The sequence below is a fragment of the Podarcis erhardii genome (assembly GCF_964252035.2).
Source record: "Podarcis erhardii genome assembly, chromosome: 14".
Classification (NCBI taxonomy): domain Eukaryota; kingdom Metazoa; phylum Chordata; class Lepidosauria; order Squamata; family Lacertidae; genus Podarcis; species Podarcis erhardii.
Genome location: NC_138503.1, coordinates 22,160,503 through 22,186,396, shown reverse-complemented (window position 1 = coordinate 22,186,396; position 25,894 = coordinate 22,160,503). Strand labels below are relative to the sequence as shown.

At 43.2% G+C, this 25,894-nt stretch overlaps 1 protein-coding gene and 1 long non-coding RNA gene across 5 annotated transcripts in view; one reads left to right on the top strand and one right to left on the bottom strand.

Moving 5' to 3' along the window:
- LOC309328953 overlaps window positions 1-4,797 on the top strand; it is a 28,305-nt gene extending 23,508 nt beyond the window's left edge. For both annotated transcript variants that reach the window (XR_014150948.1, XR_014150949.1), the window contains 2 exons: window positions 904-957; window positions 4,657-4,797. This is a non-coding gene — a long non-coding RNA (uncharacterized lncRNA). The remainder of the gene's footprint in view (window positions 1-903; window positions 958-4,656) is intronic.
- Window positions 950-25,894, bottom strand: part of ADAMTS17 (ADAM metallopeptidase with thrombospondin type 1 motif 17) — a 172,489-nt gene continuing 147,544 nt past the window's right edge. For all 3 annotated transcript variants that reach the window (XM_081838768.1, XM_081838769.1, XM_081838770.1), the window contains 4 exons: window positions 23,231-23,435; window positions 16,784-16,936; window positions 4,610-4,787; window positions 950-1,565 (listed from right to left, as the gene is read on the bottom strand). In XM_081838768.1, coding sequence (XP_081694894.1) covers window positions 1,414-1,565; window positions 4,610-4,787; window positions 16,784-16,936; window positions 23,231-23,435 — 688 coding nt within the window. In that variant the 3' untranslated portion in view covers window positions 950-1,413. The remainder of the gene's footprint in view (window positions 1,566-4,609; window positions 4,788-16,783; window positions 16,937-23,230; window positions 23,436-25,894) is intronic.

The window sequence follows — 25,894 nt, the reverse complement described above, 5'->3', positions numbered from 1 at the left end:
GTCCAACAACCTCCAGAGAGCCACAGGTTCCCCATGCCAGACATAAAAACTTGCTTTCAGTGCTTAGCGCTGACCCTTCCACTGAAATTTCTGTGCCACATGTGAAGGTTCATTATGCAGCTGCAGTGGTGGGTGCAGTGGGCCAGGCATGTTTTTATGCAGCTCAGCTGGGCTACTGAAACTGGTCTGATGGAAAACTTCACGATTGAACTTGATTACCACTGTAGAGTTATGAAGCATTTTGAGTTTAACTGGGTCTCCTGGGATCATTACAGTCGTCTTCTATTTATGTATTGCAACACTGGATAAATAAAGCACCTTAATAAAAAAAAACAAGGCAAAAGAGAATATATGTTGGCAGAGAGGAAGCGGAATGTCAGCCCTTGATTCGTTTTTCTTCTTCTTTTCACTCCTTTAAAATTATACTCAGTGGAATGCTGGCAGCAGCTGTGGCGAGCTTTCTGCAGAGATTTCAGATGCGTTCATCCACTGCTGTTTGGCTTTCAGGAGCTTTTCTAGCAATGCCTCTTTTTTTTTTTTAAAAAAATAAGCATTTCATTAATGGTTCTTGCTTTCAAGCCACCCGGCCTCCGCCCGCACTTTCGGGCTGGGAATGGAACGCAGAAGCCAAAGGCTGAAGCATTAAGTAATGTCTCTATCTACACTGAGTTATTTGCCAGAGGCTTACCCTGTTGAGGTACATGTAACTTTAGTCAATTTAATCACTTTTCAAATCTTTTCCTTTTTTTTTTAAGTAAAGGAAAATGGTAGCAAGCCATCCAGTGGCTGGAAATAATCTATATATTACTGGGGGGCGGGGGGGGGGGAGTTGCAATGTCAAAACATCATAAAAATCTCTAGGATTGGCTTGGAGACGAATTTTTCTTTCTTTCTCTTTTTCAGTCGTGGATTGCTTTGGTTCATCCGGTCTGCAAAAGGAGTTTCAAGTCCTATTAGGTAAGCGTTGGAATCCACCAAGTCTGAGTGGCTTGCTGAAGATCTGGTAGGCAGCTTACCCTCAAGCTTGCAACTTTTCCTGGCTGCACTGGGCCAAGGTCCATCTATTCAAGCATTTTAACATTTTAACAGTGGCCAGCCAGGTGGAGCTGGTGCCTGGTGGAAATGGCCATCCCCTGTTGTTGGTCACCAGCACCTGGCATTCAGAGGTAGACTGCCTCTGTGCATTTGGGGGAGGGGTTCCATTTTGCTGTCATGGCTGTTTAGCTATTGACAGACATATCCCCCCCCCCATGAATTTTGTCTAATCCTTAAAAGAAAAAGAAAAAAAGCCATCTAAGCTAAGTGGCTATTGCCACTATCTTGTGGCAGGCAGTTCCATAAGTTAATGACACATTTTGTATGAAGCAGTACATAGGAGCTGTAATACCCTAAAGGAGCAAAAGGCGGGTGTCATTAACTTTTCAGTTGCATCTTGCTTGCATAGAAGTCTCTGCAGGTCTGGCAACAGCGCTGATACCACCTCATGTCCTGGCAGAGATTTTTCTCCCGAATCACGCGGCAGTATACCATCCACTGGTCGCCTGTGCACTTGTAGGTCAGAGCAGCTTTTGGAATATAATGTGGGGTGGGAGGAAGAGAGAGAGAAAAAAGAGAGAAAAAGTTTTCTGGGGAAGGGGCTGGGATCACAGGGAAAGGTTTACACAACCCACAATACTCTGTATTTATGAACATATAAAAACTGCCTTATCTGGAGCCCAGACAATTAGCTCATCTAGTCTGGTATTCTGACTGGCAGCGGTTTTTGAGGGTTTCCTCCCAGCCCTCTTACGCTTAGGTAGGCAAACTAAGGCCCGGGAGCCGGATCCAGCCCAATCACCTTCTAAATCCAGCCTGTGGACGGTCCCGGAATCAGTGTGTTTTTACATGAGTAGAACGTGTGTTTTTATTTAAAATGCATGTGGGGGTTATTTGCGGGGCATAGGAATTCGTCCGTTGTTTTTTTCAAAATATAGTTCGGCCCTCCACAAGGTCTGAGGGACAGCGGACCGGCCCCCTGCTGAAAAAGTTTGCTGACACCTGCTCTTACCCCAAGTCATTTTAACTGGGGCCTGAACTATGGGCCATGTTTTCCCTGTGTGCTTAAATTAACTTCAAACACAGCACCTGAATAAACTTTACAACAAACTTGGAAGGCAGGCCAGAATGATTAAGGCTCTGGAGCGTGGATGCCCCCTGCATGCACTAGGGCTAACAGTCATGCAGAGGAATAGCTAGGCACAGCTGATCCTTTCTGTATCTCTTATTTGTCCCAGTCTTAAGTTCAGTAGTTGACATCTGTTCGAGATTTATTTATTTATTCATTTATTAAAGAACCCTCATGGAAATTTGTCAGGATTTTATTGTGGCGCTTTCCTCGTTGTACACATTCTTGTAAAGCAACTTTCCCTAATATAATGCAGTTTTTTGCATAATTTTCACTGCCACGTGCATTTTTGAACACATTACAGTGGTACCTCGGTTTTCAAACGTCTCCTTTGATGAACATTTCAGTTTTCAAATAATGCCGTAAATGCTTTGGTTTTCGAACACGCTTCGGAAGTTGAACATGCCACGCGGCTACCACTGAGTGCAAGATCCTGAGGCCTGGCTGTCAGCTATTGAGTTTTCAGTTTTTGAAAGTTTCAGAACTCAAATGGTCTTCTGGAACGGATTACGTTCGAAAACTGAGGTACCACTGTACAGTACTTGATTGGAGAAGTGCATGGCAAAATTAGGAGAATTGTGAATTTTGAAGGATGGGAGCGTTTCTGTTCTCATCTTGTTATGGAAAGAGAAAATTAAGTAGATTTGCCTTTAAGTACCAACTAGATCACATTTCTCCTCCATCCCCACCTGGTCACCCTGAAGCTTGCCTAAGGCTGCCTAGTAAGTCATAGCTGCTGGGAAACTTGAACCACTTCACGCAGGCCCTGTGCTGCTGCCATAGCTCTCATGAAATATACAGAGTCTAAGGTTGGGAGGGTCTGAAGCTGCTCCTCCACCTGTCCTTTCCACTACCCCTCCTCTCATACTGGTGCCAGGTGAACATAGAGGCTCGCTTTACTGATCTGGGAGGAAGGTGGTGGCACAGATCAGCGATGCAGGAGGTGCCCTGGCTGAATCTCTTCTCAGAGCTTTATAATATACAGCAGGTGTGGGAGATCTTTGGCCCTGCAAGTGTTGCTGAGTGATGTTCTCCTATCACTCCTGGCCATTGGCCATGCTTGCTAGGGCGGATGGGAGTTGTACTCCAGCAACTTCTAGAGCAGTGTTTCCCAACCTTGGGCCTCCAGTTGTTTTTGAACTACAATTCCCATCATCCCTGACCACTGGTCTTGCTAGCTAGGGATGATGGGAGTTGTAGGCCAAAAAACATCTGGAGGCCCAAGGTTGGGAAACACTGTTCTAGAGAGCCAAAGGTTCCTCACTCCTGATATACACACACGAGCACCATGCTAAGACCTGGCAAACTAGGGTGGGCGTTTACTTCAGTACTTGACTTCCTGGGAATCTCCATTTTCACTTGTGTGCGTGCTTTGTTTTTTTAAACACAAGTTTGTAGCCCTCACAATTAGCAGGCACGTTTAAAAATGTTTGTTCAGGGACCTCTCACTTATCATACATGGGAAATATTTGAAGTGGGCATTTTCCAAATTAAGGCCAAATGTTTCCTTCTCACAGAAGAGGGAATCCACATGTGTCAGGAGGATCAACTAGACAAAAGCTTTTCTCCTGGGAATAGTTGTGATTTCAGGTGTGGGGTGTTTCATCAGGAAGAAAGGAAAGATATGACCCTTCACTCCCCCCTTGCCTGTGGCTTCCAGTCTGGTTCCCCCACCCTTCCATGGACATTGTTTAGAAAGGGGGAACCCCTAGACATGTTAATTGCATTTAATCAAGGCTGAACAGCAGGCATCTTTTTTTGAAGGTTCTGAATAGCCACTTTCAAATGCTTTTTAAAGGCTACTTTTATTGTTTTATTATTTTTGTAAACTGCTTTGAGTGTTTATTACAATCAAGTGGTACATATATACATGTGAAATAAAATAAATATATAAATATACTTGGGGTGGCTGAATAAGCCTATCCAGACATGTAGAAGCTATCCCAGTATTTTAATGTGGTTTTAGCTTATAGCGGATTTTAATTATTTTTGAATGCTTTAAATATTTGTTTTTAACTGGGATTTTTTTTTACTGATAATTTTAGTGTTGTCTTCCCCCCTTTTTTGCAAACTGCTTTGAGGTTTTATTGTAATCAAGTGGCACATAAATACTGTGGAAAAAATAACTAAAATAAACTTGATGTTACAGAACAAGCCATTATTTGATCTCCTGCTGCTTTTGTTCACTTTTAAGCAGGGTTGGGGGCTCCAGTCAGAGTAATGCTGGTGGGACAGAGATGGGCTTAATCAGAATAGCATCAGTAGGGGAGGGGTGCAGTTTTCCTGATCAAAATGCCCCATCCTCTGAGGTGCTTTTAACCCTGCTGCACAAATCTGCCGAGCCATACCTGTTCTGACACTCTACACATCAACACAAAGTCATTGGAGAATGGTCGCTAGCTTCAGAGTTTGTTTCTTTAGGGTGACAAATGTAGCCATACTTACCAAGTCTTGGTGAGGTAATTGTGTTCACATTGATCTTCTCGTTACAGACCTCTTGGTGACACTGTCGGTAGGCTGCAGGCTTGGAGAGGACAGGGCATTCGTTGCCATGGCGACCCGTGACCTTGTGCATGCACTGTACCACGCGGGACTGAAGGCCTTTCCCACAAGTTGAGGAGCACTGGAGAAGAGAAGGTGACCTTGGTGAATTGTATATAACAGGCGGAAGGCCCATGAAGACAGCGGAGAGGCTCTTGGGATGACATCAGATGATGCCCAATTTGGCTTTGAAAATCCTTGGCAAGTAATGCAGTTAGTTGATGCTCGAACCGCAATATTTTTGGACAGCTTCCCTTTAAAGAAGGTTGTGCAATTGAGCTCTGCTGGCTAACCCTGTCCCTCAGGAGTCTTCCAGTCTCCGTTAATGGCAGGGCCCACACCACAGGAAGAGGAGGAGGAGGAAACAACCCTTTGAGACAAGGGGAGAAGCTATTGTGGCAGTTCAGAGACAACAAAGAGGCTCCAGTCCAGTCTATGAGGTGGGGTGGAGTGGAAGATCACTGGAAATCAGGAATGGGGCCTCTGGTCAGAACTGGTGCATCCTGCACTTTTTAAAAAAACATGTTCCAGTCATCTGCACACTATGAAAACAAATTTGCAATGTCTTTTACACAGGCACACATACATCAATGTGAGTGACTTCAACATCTTTTATTGTGAAATGTGAAAAAAGTTCTCTCCCTGCCAAGTTGTTTCTAATCTAATAAACGTAATATGTTATATTTTCCCATGCAAAATGGGAAAAGTGACTCAGCTGCCTTCCGTGCACCACCAGGAAAGTGCAAATCCCCCGACCAGGTTGCTGTTCTGATAGTTCCACTCAGCTTGCAGCTAACAGCAGCAGAAACGAATTGAAGCGACATAGGATTTGGCTGTTAACTCTCACTTTTCTGCATTGACGCTGTTGCTTTAAACACCTGCTGCGATATACATTGTACCTCCCTTGCCAACACATGATGCATGTATGCTCTCCATTGCTGCTGTTCTTGATCTCTCCATTTCCTGATATGTAGGTTGGAAGTCTAACATTACTAAATATAACCATATCCTCACACTTGGGGCTAGGTCCATATAAATCTATCTGGGTGGTCCTTTCAACACAAGCAGACAGACCTGGTTTCTCGACAATGCCCAGCCCTTCTCACAGCTATTCCCAGCTTCAAAAGGGTTTGAAAGCATTAACACACGTTTGCATGATCCTGCCACGAAGCCTGCAAAAGATCTATTGCAGCCTGTGGTCAGTGGAAGAGTCACAATTATTCCCCTAAACCATGTCATATGTGGGATACGAATTTACCTGTTGCTTGACTAGTATCTCTCATGTTGATGAAGATTTTATCAAATCAAAATGGATGCATGTTTGTGTGGAGATACACATACACACCACTCGGGGGTCTGTATCGCAAACAGCAAATGTTTACCTGCCTCTACATTTATGTGTCTGCATCTATGAGCCCACAGAGAGGGCAAAGATTCAAGGTTTCCTCCGCCTTTTCCACAATTTCTGCCAGCTCTGCTTCTCAGTACACAAAGAACCACCAAGTGTGTGTGTTTTTTCTCTTTCCTTGCCTTGAGCTTAGTTTGATTGCTTCTCCTGGGAAACCAAGATCATCACCTAGGCTATGCAATTAGTCTTTTCAGTGCCAGGAAGACAGACTTTAACATCTATCTTGAACTGCCTGGGTTTGGCAGCTAAGGAGACATCTGGCTTATTTTAGGGATGGGGGTGGGAATCAGCTTTCCAGGAAACAGGGAATACAGAAAAGTGTACACATGAGGGATTCTTGCACACATGGCATTGTACTTTGGGAACAGCAAGGGTGCTAAGGGCAGAAGGGAAGTAAATGTTGATAATGCTGTAATTTGTACCAAAAATGTTCAGTCCTATACAGCCTGACTGGGAGATAAGTCTCACTGATTTCACTGGCAGATAATTTTGATGTCCTGGTTCAGATATATAGTTCAACAGTGCACCAGTTGAACCTGTAAGATGTGGTTGGTGGAAATGTATGTTTGAATGGTCCCCATCAAAAGAAGAAATCCCTGAACATATAAAATAAGAATGGTAAGGAGCAGACTTGACTAGAACTCTTCTCCCTGCTAGGTTAATATCCATTTTTTTTAAAAAAAACTTAAAGAATAATTTCATCAGACATGTTAAAAAATTCTATTAGCTGATTCATATACACATGCACGTTCATATTGATGTCTCACGTGGCTGATGTTTGATTCAGAGAATCAGCAAGTTGAAGAGGGGCATACACGGCATCTAGACTAATCAAGCAAATCCAAATCCCCATCAGATGCCAGTCCAATTTCTGCTGGAAGACCCCAGTGAGAGAGAACCCACTACCACTCTAGATCAGCCTTTCCTCAACCTTGGGTCCCTAGATGATTTTGGACTACAACTCTCACCATTCTTAGCTAGCAGGACTAGTGGTCTGGGATGATAGGAGTTGTAGTCCAATAACATCTGGGGTCCCAAGGTTGAAAGCCTGCTCTTCTAGACCGTTGCTTTCATTGACAAACTGCTCTTACCATCAGAAGGTTTCTCTAAACATTCAACTGCAAATTGCATTAGCTCCACCTTTTTGCAGTCATATTACACTGCTGACACATATTCAGCTTGTGCTGAACTATAATATTCTGCAGTAGCTAAGCCAGATATTCCCTATACCTGTACTTTTTTTTTAAAGAGGGTTGTAGCCAAATGCTTTACAGAAATCAAGATAAATTATGTCCACAGCAGTCCAACAATCTACTACACTAGTAATCCAATTTTTAAAAATGAGATAAGATTAGTCTGGCAGGATGTATATATGCCTGTTTCTAACCCATCAGCTGTAGTATGACTTGTATGGGCCTTCTACTTAAAGATTAAAGATTTGCAACTGGCATTGGATGCTGGGGTAGATATATATTGGGAAAACTCTTGTTTGGAGTAGGTATCGGGTGGTGTGAAGTGGTATGTCTGCTCACCCTCTTGGTGTGGTGGCATCGCGGGACGGCAGAGGCTCCTCCAAAGACCCTGACAAGGGGGGCTTAGGATCAATGCTCAGTCCGGATGGGCAGCGGGGGCATAGCCTGCAGCGTCTATCAGGAGCCAGATCCAAACCTGCACCCAGGATTGGCAAATGGGGGTGCAGATTTGGATACGGGCTGGGCCAGGGGGCAGAGCTGATGGGACAGGAAGGCTTCCCTCAGGTCCAGTGATTTAGCTGTGACGAAGCATAAAACTGCTCCCCTCTCCCTTCTCAACCTACTCATCCTACTCTTTTTAAAGGCTGAAAGAAAAGTACAGTGGTACCTCGGCTTAAGTACTTAATGCGTTCCAGAGTCCATTCTTAACCTGAACCTGTTCTTAACCTGAAGCACCATTTTAGCTAATGGAGCCTCCCGCTGCTGCTGTGCTGCTGGAGCACGATTTCTGTTCTCATCCTGAAGCAAAGTTCTTAACCCAAGGTACTATTTCTGGGTTAGCGGAGTCTGTAACCTGAAGCATATGTAACCCGAGGTACCACTGTAGACTTGAATGTAGCAGATAGATTTCCAGTAAATCATTCACTGACAGAACATGGCTGTAGTTTCATAACCTAAAATGAAGGGTTGGATCCTGAAAGGATGATTTGCAAAATCAATGTCCTGCATGCCCATGCCATTAATTTGGACTAAAGCTTCAAGCATTAATCAGTACGTGATACATTTTTTCATAAACATTCAATCAACTCCAACAACTACTTTTAGTATCATAAATTCAGAACTACTGGAACATAGACATGGGCAGGATCTGGGTCAGTTTATATGGGGAGAGGAGGACCTTGAGGTATTGCAGTCCTGACCTGTTTAAGGCTATATGGCTCAAAACCAGCACTTGGAATTGGGTCCAGAAACTAACAGGTAGCTGATGCAATTGGACCAGGATTGGTGTCATTTGCTCAAACCATCTTGCCCTGGTGAGCAACCTGACTGCTGATTTCTGCACCAGCTGAAGTTTCTGAACAGTCTTCAGAGGCAGCCCCACGTAAAACATGTCGCAGTAACCTAACCTAGAGGTTACCAGTGCTTGAGCAACAGAAGTTGGGCTATCCCTGTACAGATAAGGGCACAGCTGGTCCATCAATCAAACCTGATGTAAGGCACTGTGTGCCACCAAGGTCACCTGAGCTGCAATCTAATTAGTTCATAGTAGACTTTAAGATATGTACTTTTCACAGCTTAAAAAAAAAAAAGGGGGGGGGGAGACAAAGAGGGAAAGAAACACCAAAGCTATAGAATGATTGTCCCTAGTCTTGTCAAAAACCATCTTTCAGTTTTTTGTATCAAGGAAATGATTTGTTTGATTCCAGTGGGGGTAAGAAATGGAACGCCTTGTGAATTCAAGGGGAATAGTTCAACATTGGGAAAAGGAATAAATTACATTGAGGTGAGAAAAAAATGTATTGGATGATCTTACAAGTATATTGTAGAATGCAAAGGGGCATCTACCTACCAAGTCCCCCCCCCCCAACTGCCTCCAAGCTGTATTTTTTAAGTCCAGGTGATATTGAGAACAAGATGGGGCCAGCATTTTCATCTCTGCGTGTAATTAAAAATGACTTCACCATTTTCAAAGAGCAGAGAGTTCAAGATGACAAGTACATAAATCCATCTGCTTCCTGGAAGTATGTGTATGCCAAAGTAGGAAGAGAGGGGAAGGGGGATGCAGTTGGTAAGAAGAACACATGAAAGGCTAAAGCAGAGGAAGAGATGGGAAGCCTAACCTGCTCCATTGGCTCTGCTGGCCAACTTTGGCTCTTTCTTTCTTTGAATAGTTTCCATCCCAGATGATCATTATCAGAACTGGTGCCCTAATTTTTCCTTTTCCCTCCCCATCCCTTTCCTCTTTTGCATTGTGGCAAAAGGGGACACTCAAGCACTGTTCAAAAACTGCAACTGACCAGCAGTGGAAATAAGTCTTTTCTGCAATGGAGAAGGTGACTTTTCCTGATGGTTGTGATGACCCAGAAGTCCCTTGTCTTAATTTCTAGCATGTAGTCATAGAACCACTTTGCACAAAGAAACCCAGACTGAGGTGATACCAATGTGAAATTCCTTTACAAATGAAGCATCTGAAAATGTGAAGATCTGATCATCTAACATTACTGATAATTCCCCCCCCCCCCGCCGCCCACTGTGCGCTCTCCCTAAAGGAGCTCTGGCAACCTTATCACCTTATTGCTTTCTTTCTTGGGGCAATAATAAATCTTGCAAAGAGCTGCAGGAAGGAATGCAAACCCAACTGTTGCATCACCAGAAATTTCTGCAGGCGACATTTGTACGTGCAACATCTGCATGTTGAGCAGTACGCAGAGGATCTGTACGCGTCCATGAGGATTCCATCTGCACAAGCCCTCTGGCATGGGCTGAAGAATCACATGTTCTAAATGTCTGTCTGGCTGTGTCTCGTATTTAAAAAAACACCCCTCCTCCAAATCTCTTTGCAAACATTTCATCGTTGCTCCAAAAACAAACCAGTATGTAAAATGGGGGGTGGGCATGATTAAACAGCACAATATCACCTGTAATCTGCAGACAGGTGCTATCAGATGTATTTTGGCTCAACCCACCTAAAACTAAAACTTTTCTTAAGTTAATCCAATGGAATTTCTCCTTGTCACTTCCCAATCGACCTAGAGGCCTGCAACGGCTGCATCCCATCATTTTGGGTTGTGGTTTCAAAGCAGTATGTAGTTGCAGTCCCTGACCATGTACACCTCTCCTGTTCTTATGCATTCACTTACCCAATTTTCCTAAATACGTCAATATCCTCTTCCCCTGAGCAATATTATCAGGGGCTCAGGAGCAGAGGCACAGGAGAGGGAGGAAATGGAGAGCGAGGGGGAGGAATCCAAGGGGAGCGTAGGCGGTGACAGTGGTCAGAGTGATTCCATGAGCCTCTCCAGCGAATCGGAAGATTCACAGAAGGGAGCGCCGATGGCCAGGGCAAGGGGGGTGCCAAGGGGGAAACACCAGAAGGAAGGGGCCAGCGGGGACTCCCAGAGCAGCAGTTGGAAATCAGGACCAGCTTCCCCACTAGAGCGCAGTGGGGGGGGAGGAGTCCCAGGCATCGGGACCAGTGTTCTCACCACCAGCGAGAGGAGATGAGTCAGGAATGACCACGCCTCCATCGGAGAGCGGGGAAACGGTCAAGAGGAAAGTTACCGGCTGGGCGCGCGCGCAAAGTTCAAATGTACAGGCGAGCGGCACAGCAGGTAGCCCGGATAGGGAGCCAGGTCCTAAAGCCCGCTGGAAGGAGGGGCAAGACTCAGGGGGGTCAGCGTCAGAAGAGTCCAGAAAGGAGGAAACCCCAGGGGGCAGAAGGACCCAGAGGAGGAAAGAACAACGGAAGAGGTGGAGTAAGGCTAGAGTCTTAAACTGGTGTCTAGGAGGCGGAGACTCAGATGGAGCTTCGCCGGTCTAGGTTCTAAGACGTGGAGTTGCACGCTGCGGTTTGGAAATGGAAACTAATCTTCAATAAAGACTTTTATAAGTTATTACTGACTAGCGTGGTCCTCTGTGAGCTGGGACCTAGAGGCAACTCTGACAGTTCCATACTACAGAAGATGTGGGAGGCTGAGGCTAGGCTCACGGCCACACCATTCACTTAAAGCACATTTTGAGCACAAGTCTTCTCCCAAAGAATCCTGGGAACTGTATTTTATCCCCAAAGAGAAACAATTCCCATAAATTTTAACAAACTACAGTGGTGCCCCGCAAGACGAATGCCTCGCAAGACGGAAAACTCGCTAGACGAAAGAGTTTTCCGTTTTGGAGGTGCTTCACAAAATGAATTTCCTATGGGCTTGCTTCGCAAGACGAAAATGTCTTGCGAGTTCCTGTGGTCCCCCCCCTTTCCCCCCTTTTGCTAAGCCGCTTGTCCGCTTATCTGCTAAGCTGATAAGCCGCTAAAAGCCGCTAAACCGCTAATAGCGCTAATCCGCTAAGCCGTCAATGGGCTTGCTTCGCAAGACGAAAAAACCGCTAGATGAAGAGACTCCCGGAACGGATTCTTTTCGTCTTGCGAGGCACCACTGTACAGTTTCCAACATTCTTTGTGGGAAGCCATGTGCTTTAAATGTATAGTCTGGATGTGAACAGAGTGTTTAATGCAGGGATGGGGAACCTGTGGCCCTCCAGATGTTGCTGAACTACAACTCCCAGAATCCCAGGCCTTGGACCATACTTGCGGGGGCTGATAGGAGTTCCCCAGCCCTGGTTTAATGGGTGTCTGCATGAAAAAATTTGACTTGAGAATGAGCAAAGAGGCTTTGGTGAAGGCTACAAGTTTGTGATGTTTTAATGGGTCCTTTCTGCCCAGTATTTTAGCTTCTATGTCATGGTAGCTCTTATACCTGTGGCAACAGCTAAAACAGAACGTAATCTGTAATACAGTTTAATAGAAAGATTGTTTCTAATAAAATTCCCCCCTGTGTACCTTGGATTTCTTTTGTTTTCTCTCTCTTTATTCTCCCTGGTTTTATAGAATATGGTTTACACTTGATCTTGCCAAAATGATTCAGTTGCAATTAGAAGTCTCTCATTACTCCTACAATGATGGATGACTGATAATCCCGCATAGAAGACATATTGGGGGGACGGCACAAAAGAGAGGTTATTCCAACAGGAAATGAGACTTTCCCCAGGTTTCACATGTCCTACTGGGATGGATACCTGCAGCCAGGATTGCAGAAACAAGGATGCCGAAGAAGCAATTGGCAGCTCCTCACGGCAGGGGAGGGCAGGTGGCTAGAGGCAATTTTTCAAATGCACTTTATCATGAGTGACATGACTTGGCAGCAGCAGCAGGAGCCTTCTCAATGCTCTCTCGTTTGCCAAGTTCTTGCTGATGCTTCAAAATGTGTTCCAGGCGGATATGGGTCCCCGGGGTGCCTCGTGGAGAGGCACTGCCAGTCAGGTGTGTGACATGGAAAGTAAGAATCGTTTCCCAGCTTGGAGTGGGGGCATGGAACATGGGCATTCTGCCAGATTCCCATGCTCGCCACCCAGCAAGGGGGAAAAAGAAGGGGGCTGCTTGCTTATCATAGGCTGGCCTTAAATACATAGCTATTTATCTCCTACTTGAAATAAGTAAATAAATGCACATTGTTATTCTGCCTCTGGGAGCCAGTTTTTGCTCTGCCTTCTCCAGTCTTCTGGGAAAGCAAAGTCTTCCAGCAGTAGCAAAGTGTTAGTAGTGCTGCAGAGTGGGCTGATAAGAGTCAGAGCTGTCAGCTGGAAAGTCCCTGATTCAACTCTTTTTCTCAGCCATGAAAATTACTAGGTGGTCCTTAGGCAGAGTTGGTGGAGGAATCCAGTGGAAATGGAAATGGAGAGTGTGAGTGGAAATGGATGACGTTTGCTTATTTGTCCCACGTCTGGAACAGAAATCAATCCAGAGAACATGATCGGTATTTGCTGTTGCTGTTTTTGTCTGCAAGTGATATAAAACTGAAGATGTGTACCCCCACCCCCGCTTTTGCATTGTGTTTCCTTTGTACGGAAAGGAATGCCGTGGAATTATTTAATTCATGGCAATTAATTATGTAGAATTCCGCCACAGCAGACAGCATGACATAGCTTTTGTCAGAAGCCAAACTGCAGTGGAACGGACACAGCTCTGCATGCAATGAACATGGGTTAGAACAGAAATCTGTGCCTTCTTACACCCCTAGCCTGAGGCAAGATCCTACAGTGACAATAGTACTTGCCTATAGGGTGGCGGTTAAATGTGAACCACTTTTAACATTGTAAAGCTATATATAAATGTTTACAGTTAACTAGATATATGCCCTGTAGTTTCCTGGATAAGCATTGCTCTCGAGGCTGTGTTTGTAAGCAGACTGCATGCAAATGGCTTCTTGGATAGTCCCCTAACCCTCCAAAATAGATTGGATGGGGGCTGCAGCCAGATATAGACTATCTGCCAGGAAGGAGGAGGAATGACTGAAAATGGCCCCCTCCCTCTTTCTGCTGATGGATGTGTTCCATCAGCAAAGCAACAGTCATTGGGTTCCACCCATAGGCTTCAGTATGAAATAGGAGACCGATGGCTTTAGATAATTATTTGAGGGCCCCAAGGGCTAATTCAGTGAATTAGTATCAGCTGAATTCCACTCTTGCCCAGAAATGAAAGAAACATAAGCTGCCAGTTGCACCATCCTTGGTTGCCATAGTTCCACAGCTGTCAGTCATTGTACTTTTTTCAAATCCTGCTTTATGACAGTTCTAAGGGAAAAACTGGAGAGCACTGCAACTATTTCATATGCTCCACTCTGAAAAATAGACTCTATGGTCAATTCATAGCCTGAAGAGGAGGGGTTTTTGTTTTGTAAGCCTCAAAAAATGTTATTTCACCTGTTAATACACAGTGGCTGTTTATATTGGCTGGCCCTTCTGGTTCTATGTTCCAGGTTATGAATAATATAATGTTCAAAATTCCAAACATTTGGTGATAGAAATTCTCAGTGCGACCTAAATATTGGCTTAGCAGGGAGTGAATAAGTGAGAAGGCCCTCTCTCAGATGTAAGATCATATAGGGCCCCTCCAGCCATCCTTTTTTATTGGACATATGATGATTTGTGCTCATGATGCTATCAGGGCAGTCATACATGACCCTGCTTTCAATGCTCTTTGTGCCTGCAGAGGTTTGGGGGCAGTAATACTGCTTCATTTCCAATCAGTGCATATCCTGCAATTTCCTACTGAAATCCTATAACTTTTCATATCACAAATGTTCTACGGTTGGTTACTGATCCCCCTTTGTTGTGCATCAGCTTTTGTGGACAGCAATAATGTGGTCACGTAGGGAAGCATTGTAGAATAACTACGTAACAAAGCAGAATTAATACAACACTGACCCTCGGTCAGTGTCAATAATTATTGCAGAATATACCCAGAATAACACACCAGTCTGAAGGGGCCCATAGTCACACTTACTTTGGCCACTTGAGACCACAAAGACCCTTGCTGTCAAATGGTCAAAAGTGGAAATTTCACCCAGAATGGACTAGGTGGGTTTTTTTTTTGCTTGAATTCAGTCACTAACAACATAATTCAGCTCTAGTTTTTGGAAACTAAGGTGAAACTACTGAACCTGTCTGCTTTTAATTGCATTCTGTGTGTTCTTTTGGAATAAGCAGCTTCTTTGTTCAAAGACCATTAGGTGGGCAAAGATAAGATATGTCTATTAACTAGACATGGGGGAGAATTTTGTTCAGACTGCATTTTTAAGTGAATTGACCTAATTTGCAGCTTCCAGAGTATGCACAGACATTAACGCAAATATCCATCAGATTTGACACTTCTTCAAATCTTGCAATATGGATCTTGGCTCAAAAAAAAAAAGAAAAAGAAAAAGAAAAAAAGGTGCAGACATGCATACAAAAATGTGTATTTTGAGGATAAGTCTAGGAATAGATGCATTGATATATAAAATAAGTATTTAAATATCCCCCCCAGGCTTATATGACCAAGGTAGAATACAATATTCCTGGGAAATTTCTGTTCCTTGTGAAAACATGGAATCTAGTAATGTAAAGGGACTTGATATACACTAAGGAAAAATTAACAGAATATTTGTCCGCACTGCATTCTGGAAAGGGATAATTTTTGGCTTTCTACCACAGAATTCTCAGCACCTTACTGAACAAAACTGTCAAAGGATCCTGGGAATTAAAGCTGAAACAAAAAGGTGTAAATCTGTGACACTAACTATAGTCTCTACTTTCTTAACCTAACATTTGCTTGACTCCACAAAACCAGATTTATATGGTCACATACTGCCCATGTATAAAGGAGTCCTATGAAGCCCCAGGGATGTGCTTGTACTGCAGCTGCCCCAGTAAGTGTTTCAGCATAGCCAGAATGCCAAAGCTAGAACGTCTGAACTATATGGCCTTCTTATAAGGTGCTCTGCTAGCCTTGAAGGAAAGATCTTAAAGAGATCCACCAATCCACACAGAGGGAGCCATATTTTAATCCTCTCCCTCTTGGCTCATCTCCTGTTACTTCACTGCTCATTTATTCAGTCACCCTCTGCAAAAGGAAAACCCCCAACATATTAAAGTAACAAGCATGCCTCACAACAATGAAATGTCGTCCGTAGACCCATTTATGAATGTGGCTTCTTGGCCTTATATGTATGTTGCTGATCTCAGTCCAAATATACCAATTCCTGTTCCAATGGGGTAGGCTCAATCCCAGTTTGAGAATTTGGAAGTGACAATAAACTATTGTGAGAATTTATTTCGAGTCCTCCTAACTAGATGGGTGTTTGAGGAACAGCTTCCTTTCCTTGGCTCAGTGGCTAATAATACATGGGCACAGTATCAAGAGTTTGGAAACCATAAAGCAGCTATGGGGGCATAATTTCACATGGGCACGCCATCAATGTCTCCACCCTGTTCTTGAAGATTCCATCCATGCTTGCAATCCTAGTTTTAACAGAGCTAAACTGAATTTTCCTACATTTTTCTCATGCTTCTATGATTTACCTTGGATTTCCTTGGCTCAGACAATGGGAATAGTGTTTCCTTAGCTATATTGCACTACATGTAAAAGCTTTGATTCCTCAGTTTGATTAGTGTATACAGTTCCCTCTGCAAACATGAGAGCAAGAAATGTAGAGGGGCTTAGAGCCACAGGAAGCTGCCTTTATGCCGACTTGGATCATTAGTCCACCCAGCCCAATATTGTTAACACACCTTCCATTCTGTGTAGGAAACCTGCTTCTGTGTGGCTGTTTTGGGCCAAGAGAACACCATGGAAGCCTCTTGCACCCTGAGCATCCTGGGATACCAGAATTCTCAAGGAGGGATCGCTTGGAAAACAGAGTTAAGATGAGCAAAGAAGAATGTCTGCAATGGCAGTGGGCAGCAACAGCGGTGGAACAGATGGAGATTGGTAGAGTTATTTCCAGGGGCTCTCCAGGGTTTCAGGCAGACCTTCTGGATGGAAATGATGTGCTCCATCATGGACTTGTGGTTTCTCTAAAAGTTAACAGTCACTAAGAGATAACCAGTGGCCGTATCTGCTCTACTGAATTAAGGCTCCATACAGGGCTGAAAGCATGGCCTTACCTTGGACCAGTCTCCTGTTTTCCACTCATAACAGCCCGTGTAATCCTCGCACTCTTCCTCATCCCTCGGCCTAGTGGCTGAATCACACTTCCCTTGGGGGTTGGTGCATGTGACCGTTCTCTTCTTCTTCCCCTGCCCACAGTTGGACGAGCACTGCAAAGCAATGGGCACAAACATTGGTTGTTGATGAAAACTGACTTGGACGAAAACGGAGCAGAAATCTATTGTTGCCAACAAGTTTTTCCTAAGTGGTTTCAGATGTAAAGAGTTCTGCTTTCCCAAATGTTTCTCACAAGAATCTTCATAAAATTTTGACTGGGAGATTGTGGGCATGTTGGTGGGAGATTGACGTTGGACATTAACTCTAGCCATCATCCATCCAAGGCTATGTACACAGCATATCTTCAAAGAACATTTAAAGCACACACACACACCAAGAATCCTGGAAACTGCCATCTGTTAAGGGTGGGAATTATAAACCTGTGAGAAGCAAACTACAGTTCCCAGTGTGCTGCAGTGTGTGTGCATGCTTCAAATGTATGGTGTGTATGGAGACAACTAGCACTGGTATCAAGACATTCCCCAAGTCTCACCAATACAGTTGTTAAACCTTCATTTTAAATGTGCAAAAAAAGAAGAAAAAAAGAGTATGCTACACACCAGGGCTGATTCTAAATTAGTTTGACTGGCAGATAATATTGGAAGGAAAACTGAGCTTAATAATATTTCAGACTTATAATATTGTGAGTGTCATCTTTAATTCAAACTGTAATGCAATCTGTGACATAAAGGAAACAATAAAAACACATAAAAACCAACATAAATGTTTAATGTGGACACATCATGAAACCACCTCATTGAAGTTCATGGATCACTGGTGGGCTACAGATCAGCTTGTGAACTTCTGGTGTAGGGCATTAGCAGGGAAAAGTGTGGAACATGGCTGAATATTTAGCTCTGCCCCCGATGTCACAGCTTCTTTCAACAACCACATGTGCACATGGTTCTATGCACAGTGCAAGCTCCTGCTTGCTACATAGGGGCTTTGTATCCCTTGGACATGCATACAATCAGGGATCCTGTTCACACGAAACCCCTACTCATAAGCAGTAGCTTTTGCATAGGCCTTCCTGAACACATAATTACATGCAACTAGGGATGTAAGAAGCATTGTTTTCTGTTCTGCCCTCTATTTGTCACATGCAGTACTGTATCCGTTCTGCCGCAGTTCCGCTTCTGCCAAAGACTATGTTACTTGTCTTGCCACATACACTGAAAATCCACCAATGTATCCATCAAGATAAAATGTAGAACTGTGCTAAGTGCTTGCCTGTTCCGCTTTTCAGGCTAAAATTTCTAGCTTTGGGGCAGGGAGATAAAATATTTTCACCCATACCCTTGATCATGCACAATGCACAACTTTGTTTTCCCTGTTTCCCTCTTCTGCTTTTTGGTATTTTGTTTGTTTATTTTTCGGTTGAGAATTTTATAGGATGGTTCTAGCCAATCAAAGCTCATATACTAAATGCGGTGAGGTCACAACACTATGCAGCCAACCAGATTGGCTTACATGCTGACATCACAGAGGGCAAATACAGCACATTAAGAGTGAGAGTAATGCTGGCTTCTGGTTCTACTCTCCCCCACGATAGCGGGAGATTGTTGGCAAAGGAAAAGCAAGGATGGTTGAGGGTAATTATCCTTGCAAATTCCCCCCAGTGATGGAGGGGGTGGGGAAACAGGCTTTACTTGCAGTTTGTCTCGGTACCTGGTTCTCGCTCCAGCAAGGAATGTGAGGGGCAGGGAGGCGCTGAGTGCAAAAGCACTTCGCCTGCCGAAAACCTTCCAAAGCCGCCATTAAGAAGCAGAGGTTCTCCTGTTAATTGCAGCTTAATTTGACTAAAGTACAGGCGCGTGCTAGAAGAGATGGGATCACAAACTGCGGAACAAACCAACTGCAAGGACTTTAAGGTTTGAACTTGGATAAGACTTCATTCAGTGCAAGACGGTGGGGAGGGAGGGGAGCCTATGGTTTCTTTATTTAAAGTTTTCTTCTCTACATTTATGATTCGGCAACCTTCCTCTGAATGTTAGTTCAGATTGTATTTGTACAAGCGAGGATGGAAGAAATTGGATTATAAATATGGAATATAACATCAAACGGAACTGTGTGTGTAAAAAAAAGGGGGGAAAGGGAGGGAAACTCTTATTTTGCAAAAGGTTTATGATGGAAACTTAGAGCTGACTCTTCCCCTTTATTATTTACGAAGTCAAATGAATAGAGCTAAGAGGACATGTAATTTAATTTAATTTAACTGGAAGTATAATTGCTTATATATCTTGAGTTGGAAGGAACGATGAAAGGAGTCTGTGAAGCAGGGGACAGAGCAATGGATAAATTTCTGAAACAACAATGGGATATTAGCTTCACCAAAGGCATGACGGATAACAGCAACAACAGGGGGAAGAAAGATGTAACATCTTACAAGGACAGGAAGAAACACCATGGACAGAATAATTTCCACACACAGAAAGAACAAGGATATAGTTTGAGTTCCTCACTTGTAGTTTTACAAATCATTTGATGCATCCACACAAATAGGAGTTATTAATATTGCAGCTGTTGTATAGGGGATTATTATTATGGCCGGAATGCAATTGAAATGAATAAGATTTTGGAATGCAGAAATAAAGAAAATCATCAAACCATCAAATCTAGCATGCGGGGGGCCACTTTATCTAAATTATATAATTTGATGTTGAACAATTAGTATTAATAATTGTATTATAATTGGTATTGTTATAATAAGGCTATTATTGGACTAATTGAAAACTAATAAAAATTATTATGAAAAAGAGAGAGAGTAATGCTTCCAGCCCTAGTCACATGAGTATTTCTAGCCAATCAGGAATATGATGGTGTCACTAAAGGCAGACAAAGACTATTCAGGATAATAATTGTCAAATAAGCGAGTAAGCAACATTGCCAAGCAGTTATGGTGCTTTTTGACATTGCGGAAAATGTTTACGAAACTGCTCAGTCCTAATAAAAATGCTAGCTTTTTCTGGAGCATCAATCTTCACACACACACCCTTCAAGGGATCAGCACAGAAGAAACTGTGGACTTGACACTGAATAAATAGTTGGAGATATGAGATACTCCATGAGATATTTTGAATGCGCTCCAATAAGTTTCTCTATTTAGGGGGTCTAGGATGGAAACAGGACTCAACTTGATATATGTTACAATAAACGGGCAGATCTCAGCATGCCTGTCTAATCGTCTTAAAAAAATACAATCCAGGCAGTCATGACCTGTTGACCCTGTTAAGGACATGAATGACAAGTGTTTATGAGCTGGCAAGCAAACAGACATGCTTTGAAATACTTCACAGCAACTGCAAAGTGACTTATTGAAGAAGAAGAAAATCTGGGACGTCTTCCACTTAATTTATGGCTGCTCATTGCATGACCCCCTTATGGAAAGTAACATCTTCATAGTGTGAAAGCAAGAATAGAATTCTGCTGGCTACTGGGAAAGATTCCTTAAGATTGCAAGGATGCTGAAACTCAACAGCTGTGTCTTGAAATGAGTGGCCGGCTGTAACCATCCTCAAAAAAAAAGAGAGAGACTTGGTGCTGTGGAGCAGCATTAAAACACAAGACAGGAAAGGATTCAAAAGGCTTGCCAGCTGCTTTAGTCTCCTCCTCTAAAACAGGAAATCAGGACCAGCCAGACTGCACTGTAATCACTGGGCGCAACAAGTGTCATTTTGGGGAATGTGAAAATTCTCAGCATATGATAACAAAGATGTGCCCCAAAATGCCTTGCAGTATAGCAGAAAATGTTGGGGCACAAGTTTCCGATTGAGTTCCTTATCTGAACTCTAAGCCTTGCAGTGTTGGTTCCAGGATTCTGTTGGTCCTTGGGCACGGCACCCTCTGTAGGTTTCCTCAAGTCAGAAGAGGCAGGACATGAAAACTAAGAATTCTCCTTTGCTGCATCAGTACTTTCTGGTTATTCTGTGCAATATAAGAATGGTAGGCAGCAAGGGCAGTGGGCCTTCTGATAGTCTTAGGGCCTTGCCAAATGCCCGGCTGTGTTAACCTGTGGAGCTGGCTGTGGTATTTCTTCTTTCTCTTTTCCATGATTGTACTTATGAATTGCTTTTTTAAAAAATAAAAAGCAAACTCAAAGTGACTTACAATATAATACATTTCCTGACCTGTGGAAAGGAATCCTGATGAGACCCTCTTGGATTGTGTAAATGTGTGCGAGCGGAGAGTTGTGCCCAACCACTTGGGGTGACAAGTCAGCCCTGCTGGAAACTTGTCTGGCTTTTGCAAAGTTTATGCACGAGAAGCAGATTTGTTCAGATTGGTAGTAGCAGGGCTGATGCATTTCATTTGTTAATGTATGTAGTCAAGACAAAGGTCTTTTTCAGCCCCGCAACCTGAGATCCTTTTAATGGGAGATGCCAAGGTCTGAACCAGGGCTGTCAGCATGCAAGGAACTGAGTTATGGCCCTTTCCTTTAAACAGAACCAGAACTTAAAAGGCCCTGAAAAGCAGAAGCAGGGAATCTTACTAATGACTATATAAAGTAGGACCAGAGCCACACATTCCTCTTCATATATGTCAGTCCACTAAATGTGGTGGAGCAATGCATCATCTCAAAAAATTGCTACTGTGCCCCATTAAAGTAAGAATTCATTATTTTTCTCCACAATGAAAGTGAACCTTTGCTTTATGATTTAGGAACATAATAGTTTGACTAAAAACCAGATTATATTTTGCATTTTATTCAAGTTTGGCAGCCAGAAAAACCCAAAGCAATTCATGTGAAATATACAGGAATTTCCACCAGCACCATTGAGATTTGAGATTATTATTTCATTTTAAGATTATTCATGCTACAAGTAAACTGTATTAACCATGTACAATATACTTAAAATGACGTAACAATTATTCTCCTTCTCAGCAACATGCAGCATTAGGTCAATTAACAGCAAATGCCACCTGAGACTTTTTTTTTAACAAAACAACTGGTTTACATTTACCAATCAAGACACAAAATTGATTAAAGGAAAACACACCTCTCACTTTAACATTATTAAAAAAACCATGTATTACAAAGAAGTGGTTTAGCTGGATCCTTTATCCGATGAATCTCTCACGTAGCACAATTCATATTTGTGGAACAAACTCAAGATGCAGATACTTAGAAGCTAAGGATTGGCTAACCCTGAAACCCAATGCCATGCACACACTTAATTAAGGAGCTTTGCTCATTTAATTTAGGCAGGAGTCCGAAGGCAATCAAGGCACTCATTATAATAAACATTCAGCTGATCCTTCACCTCTCTAAGCCTGTGAAAGAGCCAGAAAACATCTTTAAAGGTTTTTGTGATAGGAACTCGATAATGTCAGCTGCAAAATATGAACTACACCATAAAAGATTATGCAGAGCTAGTGGTAGGACTCAATGTTGTTAAAAGTCACAATATTACTTTTGTGGAAATAACCTCTCGGCAGCGATATTCCTAAAATCTATTTTCCTGAAAGCAATCACAAGACTCATTGACACAACCTTGAGCAAACAAGGCAAAATAGCAGGTTTTGGTAGATACACAGCAGAAGAACATTGGGGCAGTGGGGAGAAGTATTGGATCTGTGTTACTAAAATTGGTCTTACATCAATCACTGCCTGCTTTTCCCAATACATACAGAGTCACTGTGTGTTGAGAAAACGACTCTGTGAATACACCTAGGGCATTTGGCTCTGTTGCGTGGTGACTAGTTTTACCCCCCTGGATGGTGTTATATGTGTGCTGCTGGCCTGAATAAAATTCTGGAATGTACTTCTTGAACTACCTAAACAATAAAAGATTCTTGTGGCACCTTAAAGACGAACAAATTTATAATGGCATAAGCTTTTGTGAACTCAAACTCATCATATGATATAGTATGGATGCATGGGGGCAAACCCCACCAACTTGAGCTGCTTCAGGAGGTGCCATTGGATATGTCCCAACCCTAGGTTCTGGAAATGGATTCTGGGAATCTGCTTCTGCAGGTGCTATTTGGGGCATGTAAAAGCACCTACATCACGGTAGTCAACGTGCTGCTCTTTGGGTATTGTTGGACTACAACTTCCATGAGCCCCAGCTAGCATAGGCAGTGGCCAAAGGGATTAGGGAGTTGTAGTCCAACAACATCTGGAGGGCACCACATTGGCTAATCCTGGCTAGAAAACACTGATTCTTAATAGCCTAGGGAAAAACATTAGTTTTAAGACTTCCACAAAATGCCCCTTTGATATTTATCTTTAAAAAAAGATTAATTATGGATCACATGAAGTAGGATTTGCTCATGTTTAGTAGACTCCAACTTGGGGTTTTTATTTTGGAATTCCTGTCCTTTTCCTCCCACCAAGACTTCTTTACCTTAGACCACTCCGATGCTTCCCATATGGAAAGGCAGTCTCGACCTTCACAGCTTTGTATTGGTGTCGGCTTCGGGCCGAGGCAGTAAAGATCCCTAGTGTTGACATAGGTGCCATTCTGCAGCTGATAGACACATGCCACTTCTCGGATCTGGATGCCTTTGGAACAGGTTGCAGAGCAAGAGCTCCACTGCCCAGCCACCCACCTGTTAAGAAAAGAGAGAAAAAGGATTCAATAGGGACACAGCCCTTTGAGACACAAGGCGTTTATACAAAGCCACTCATCAATCACTGCCTCTTGTGCCTACCCTGGGTGGGTGTCAGGTCCCACCAACCTGTGTCCAAGGTTTTTATTATTTGAAACCCTACATTTTTAATGCAGAATTAAGGGGCTTTAAATCTGGACACAAGAAACCCCTGCAATTTCTTGGTGGTGGAAGATTATGTATTACAACAGTCCAAATAACCTTGATGTTCTTTTTTAAAAACTTTTTTATTCGAAATTAAAACAAAACATATTATCCAGAAACATATCATCAGTATTCCGCCCCCCATTTTTCCTCCCTCCCCCCACCCTCCCCCACACAACCACCCCCCACCCCCTGGCTTCCCACAGTTCCAGTCTTTGATTTCTCTACAAATGCTGTTTTCTGCATGTTACACAGTTGTATAGATCCTTAAACTATTTAGCTGATTATCATCAATAAAAAAGTTTGTGACTGTTTATTCAAAGCCAGCCAAGGAGTGCAGTTTGCTTTGTTGCGTCTTCAAATACTTTGTAAAGGGTTCCCATTCATCTTTAAAGTCACAGTTATCCTTGTCCTGTAGCTTATATGTCAATTTTGCCAGTTCTGCATAGTCCGTCAATTTTTCTTGCCATGATTCTTTAGTTGGGGTTTCTTCAGTCTTCCATCCTTGTTCTTTTCCAAGTTAGGGTTACTAAAGCACACTACATGCATATTACTAATCCTTTCTTCCTTGGGCCCAGATAAAAGTGTCCCCCTACCTTGTGTAAGTTGGTTTAAAGACAGGAATGCTTTTGGCATGGCCAGTTCCCCTTACAGGCAATGCACCTCACAACTAAACTTGCAGGGGGTTCTGAGGTGCCTTCTTTCTGCAGCTCAAATCCTTGAGCTGGATCTGTATACCTGTTTAGTGATGCAAATTGCTTGCAATTTAAGTGCCTTAATGAGAACTATATAATCACATAAGTTAACAACAAGTGTTGCCCGTCTCTTTTCATTAAGCAAATAAGTTGTATAAAAACCACCCAAGCCATTTACAGTGGTGCCCCGCAAGACGAATGCCTCGCAAGATGAAAAACTCGCTAGACGAAAGGGTTTTCCGTTTTTCGAGGTGCTTCGCAAGATGAATTTCCCTATGGGCTTGCTTCGCAAGATGAAAACGTCTTGCGAGTTTGCTTCCTTTTTTGTAAAACCGTTAATACCCGGGGAATCCGCGCTCCGCAAGACGAAAAAATCGCAAGACGAAAAAATTGCAAGACGAAGCAACTCGCGGAACGAATTAATTTCGTCTTGCGAGGCACCACTGTATACCAAGGGTCATTTGGGAGCCTGTGGCTTGCAGACGATTGTTATGCTGTTTAACTGAAGCAAAGCTGCTTATGGGCACTGAACATCCAGTTCTAAAGGTCTCCATGCCCCCTTTGATGGTCAGCTGCTAATGCTAGCTTTTCTGTGGCATGAGCTAATCCAAGAGGGGCCAGGATTCCTCTGCTTCTAGCTGTGATATCCGAGCAGACCAACTAAAACCACCAAGAGGGGTAAAACCATCAGAAAAGTAAAAAGAACAAGAGGATATTTCAGGAGTGATGAGGTCAGAGTATGAAGAGGAAAACAGAACCACCAGTGGACATTTGGCAATTATGTCATCTGCTTTGTTCAAACAATTGACACAAATAGTACACAGCTACCTACATCACATTGCAAATAAGATTCACATTATGATCAGCTCACAATGAAAAATCCTGTAGCCTTACATTCCCACGTGCTGTGAAATATAACTGCTTGTCCCCAGAGATATGGACTCTGCAGACCCTTTTGTCAGTCTGCCCTTCCAATCACCCCATAGAACTAATTGCTATTTTGCTGAGACCTGAGCAGCAGAAGTGAAACTTTTTGAGAGTGACTCTGAGTTGGAGGTCATGGGAAGAATCAAGTAAAGAGGAATGTATTTGATAAATGCCTATATGGCATCTCTGCTAAGTGCTTCCTATGACCTGTCACAGAGGAAGATCCCCTCTGTAATTACAGGAATTCCTCGTCAAAGTGAAGAGCTGGAACAATAGCCCTGTGTGAACATGAAAAATGCATGAGGAGGGGGGAGGGAGGTGGCAATCACAGCACCCTTTTTTCAGGAAGTTGGAATCCTGGTCTGTCTTTCAGACCCGTCAACTTGATTTGCCTCCCAACCAAACTAATCTTTGCAACCTGATGCCAAGGCACTGAGGGCCCCTCCAGACTGATTTTTTTTTTTAAAAAAAGCCTGGGAGTATTCTGCAACATGTTACTGACACACACAGTGCTGTAGTGCTGAAATTATTCTGCTTTATTAGTTGCCCTGAGATGCTTCCCCCATGCTACCACAATACTGTTGTCTGGAGAGGCTACAGCACCATAAAAGCAAAACCAAAACTAAACCAGAA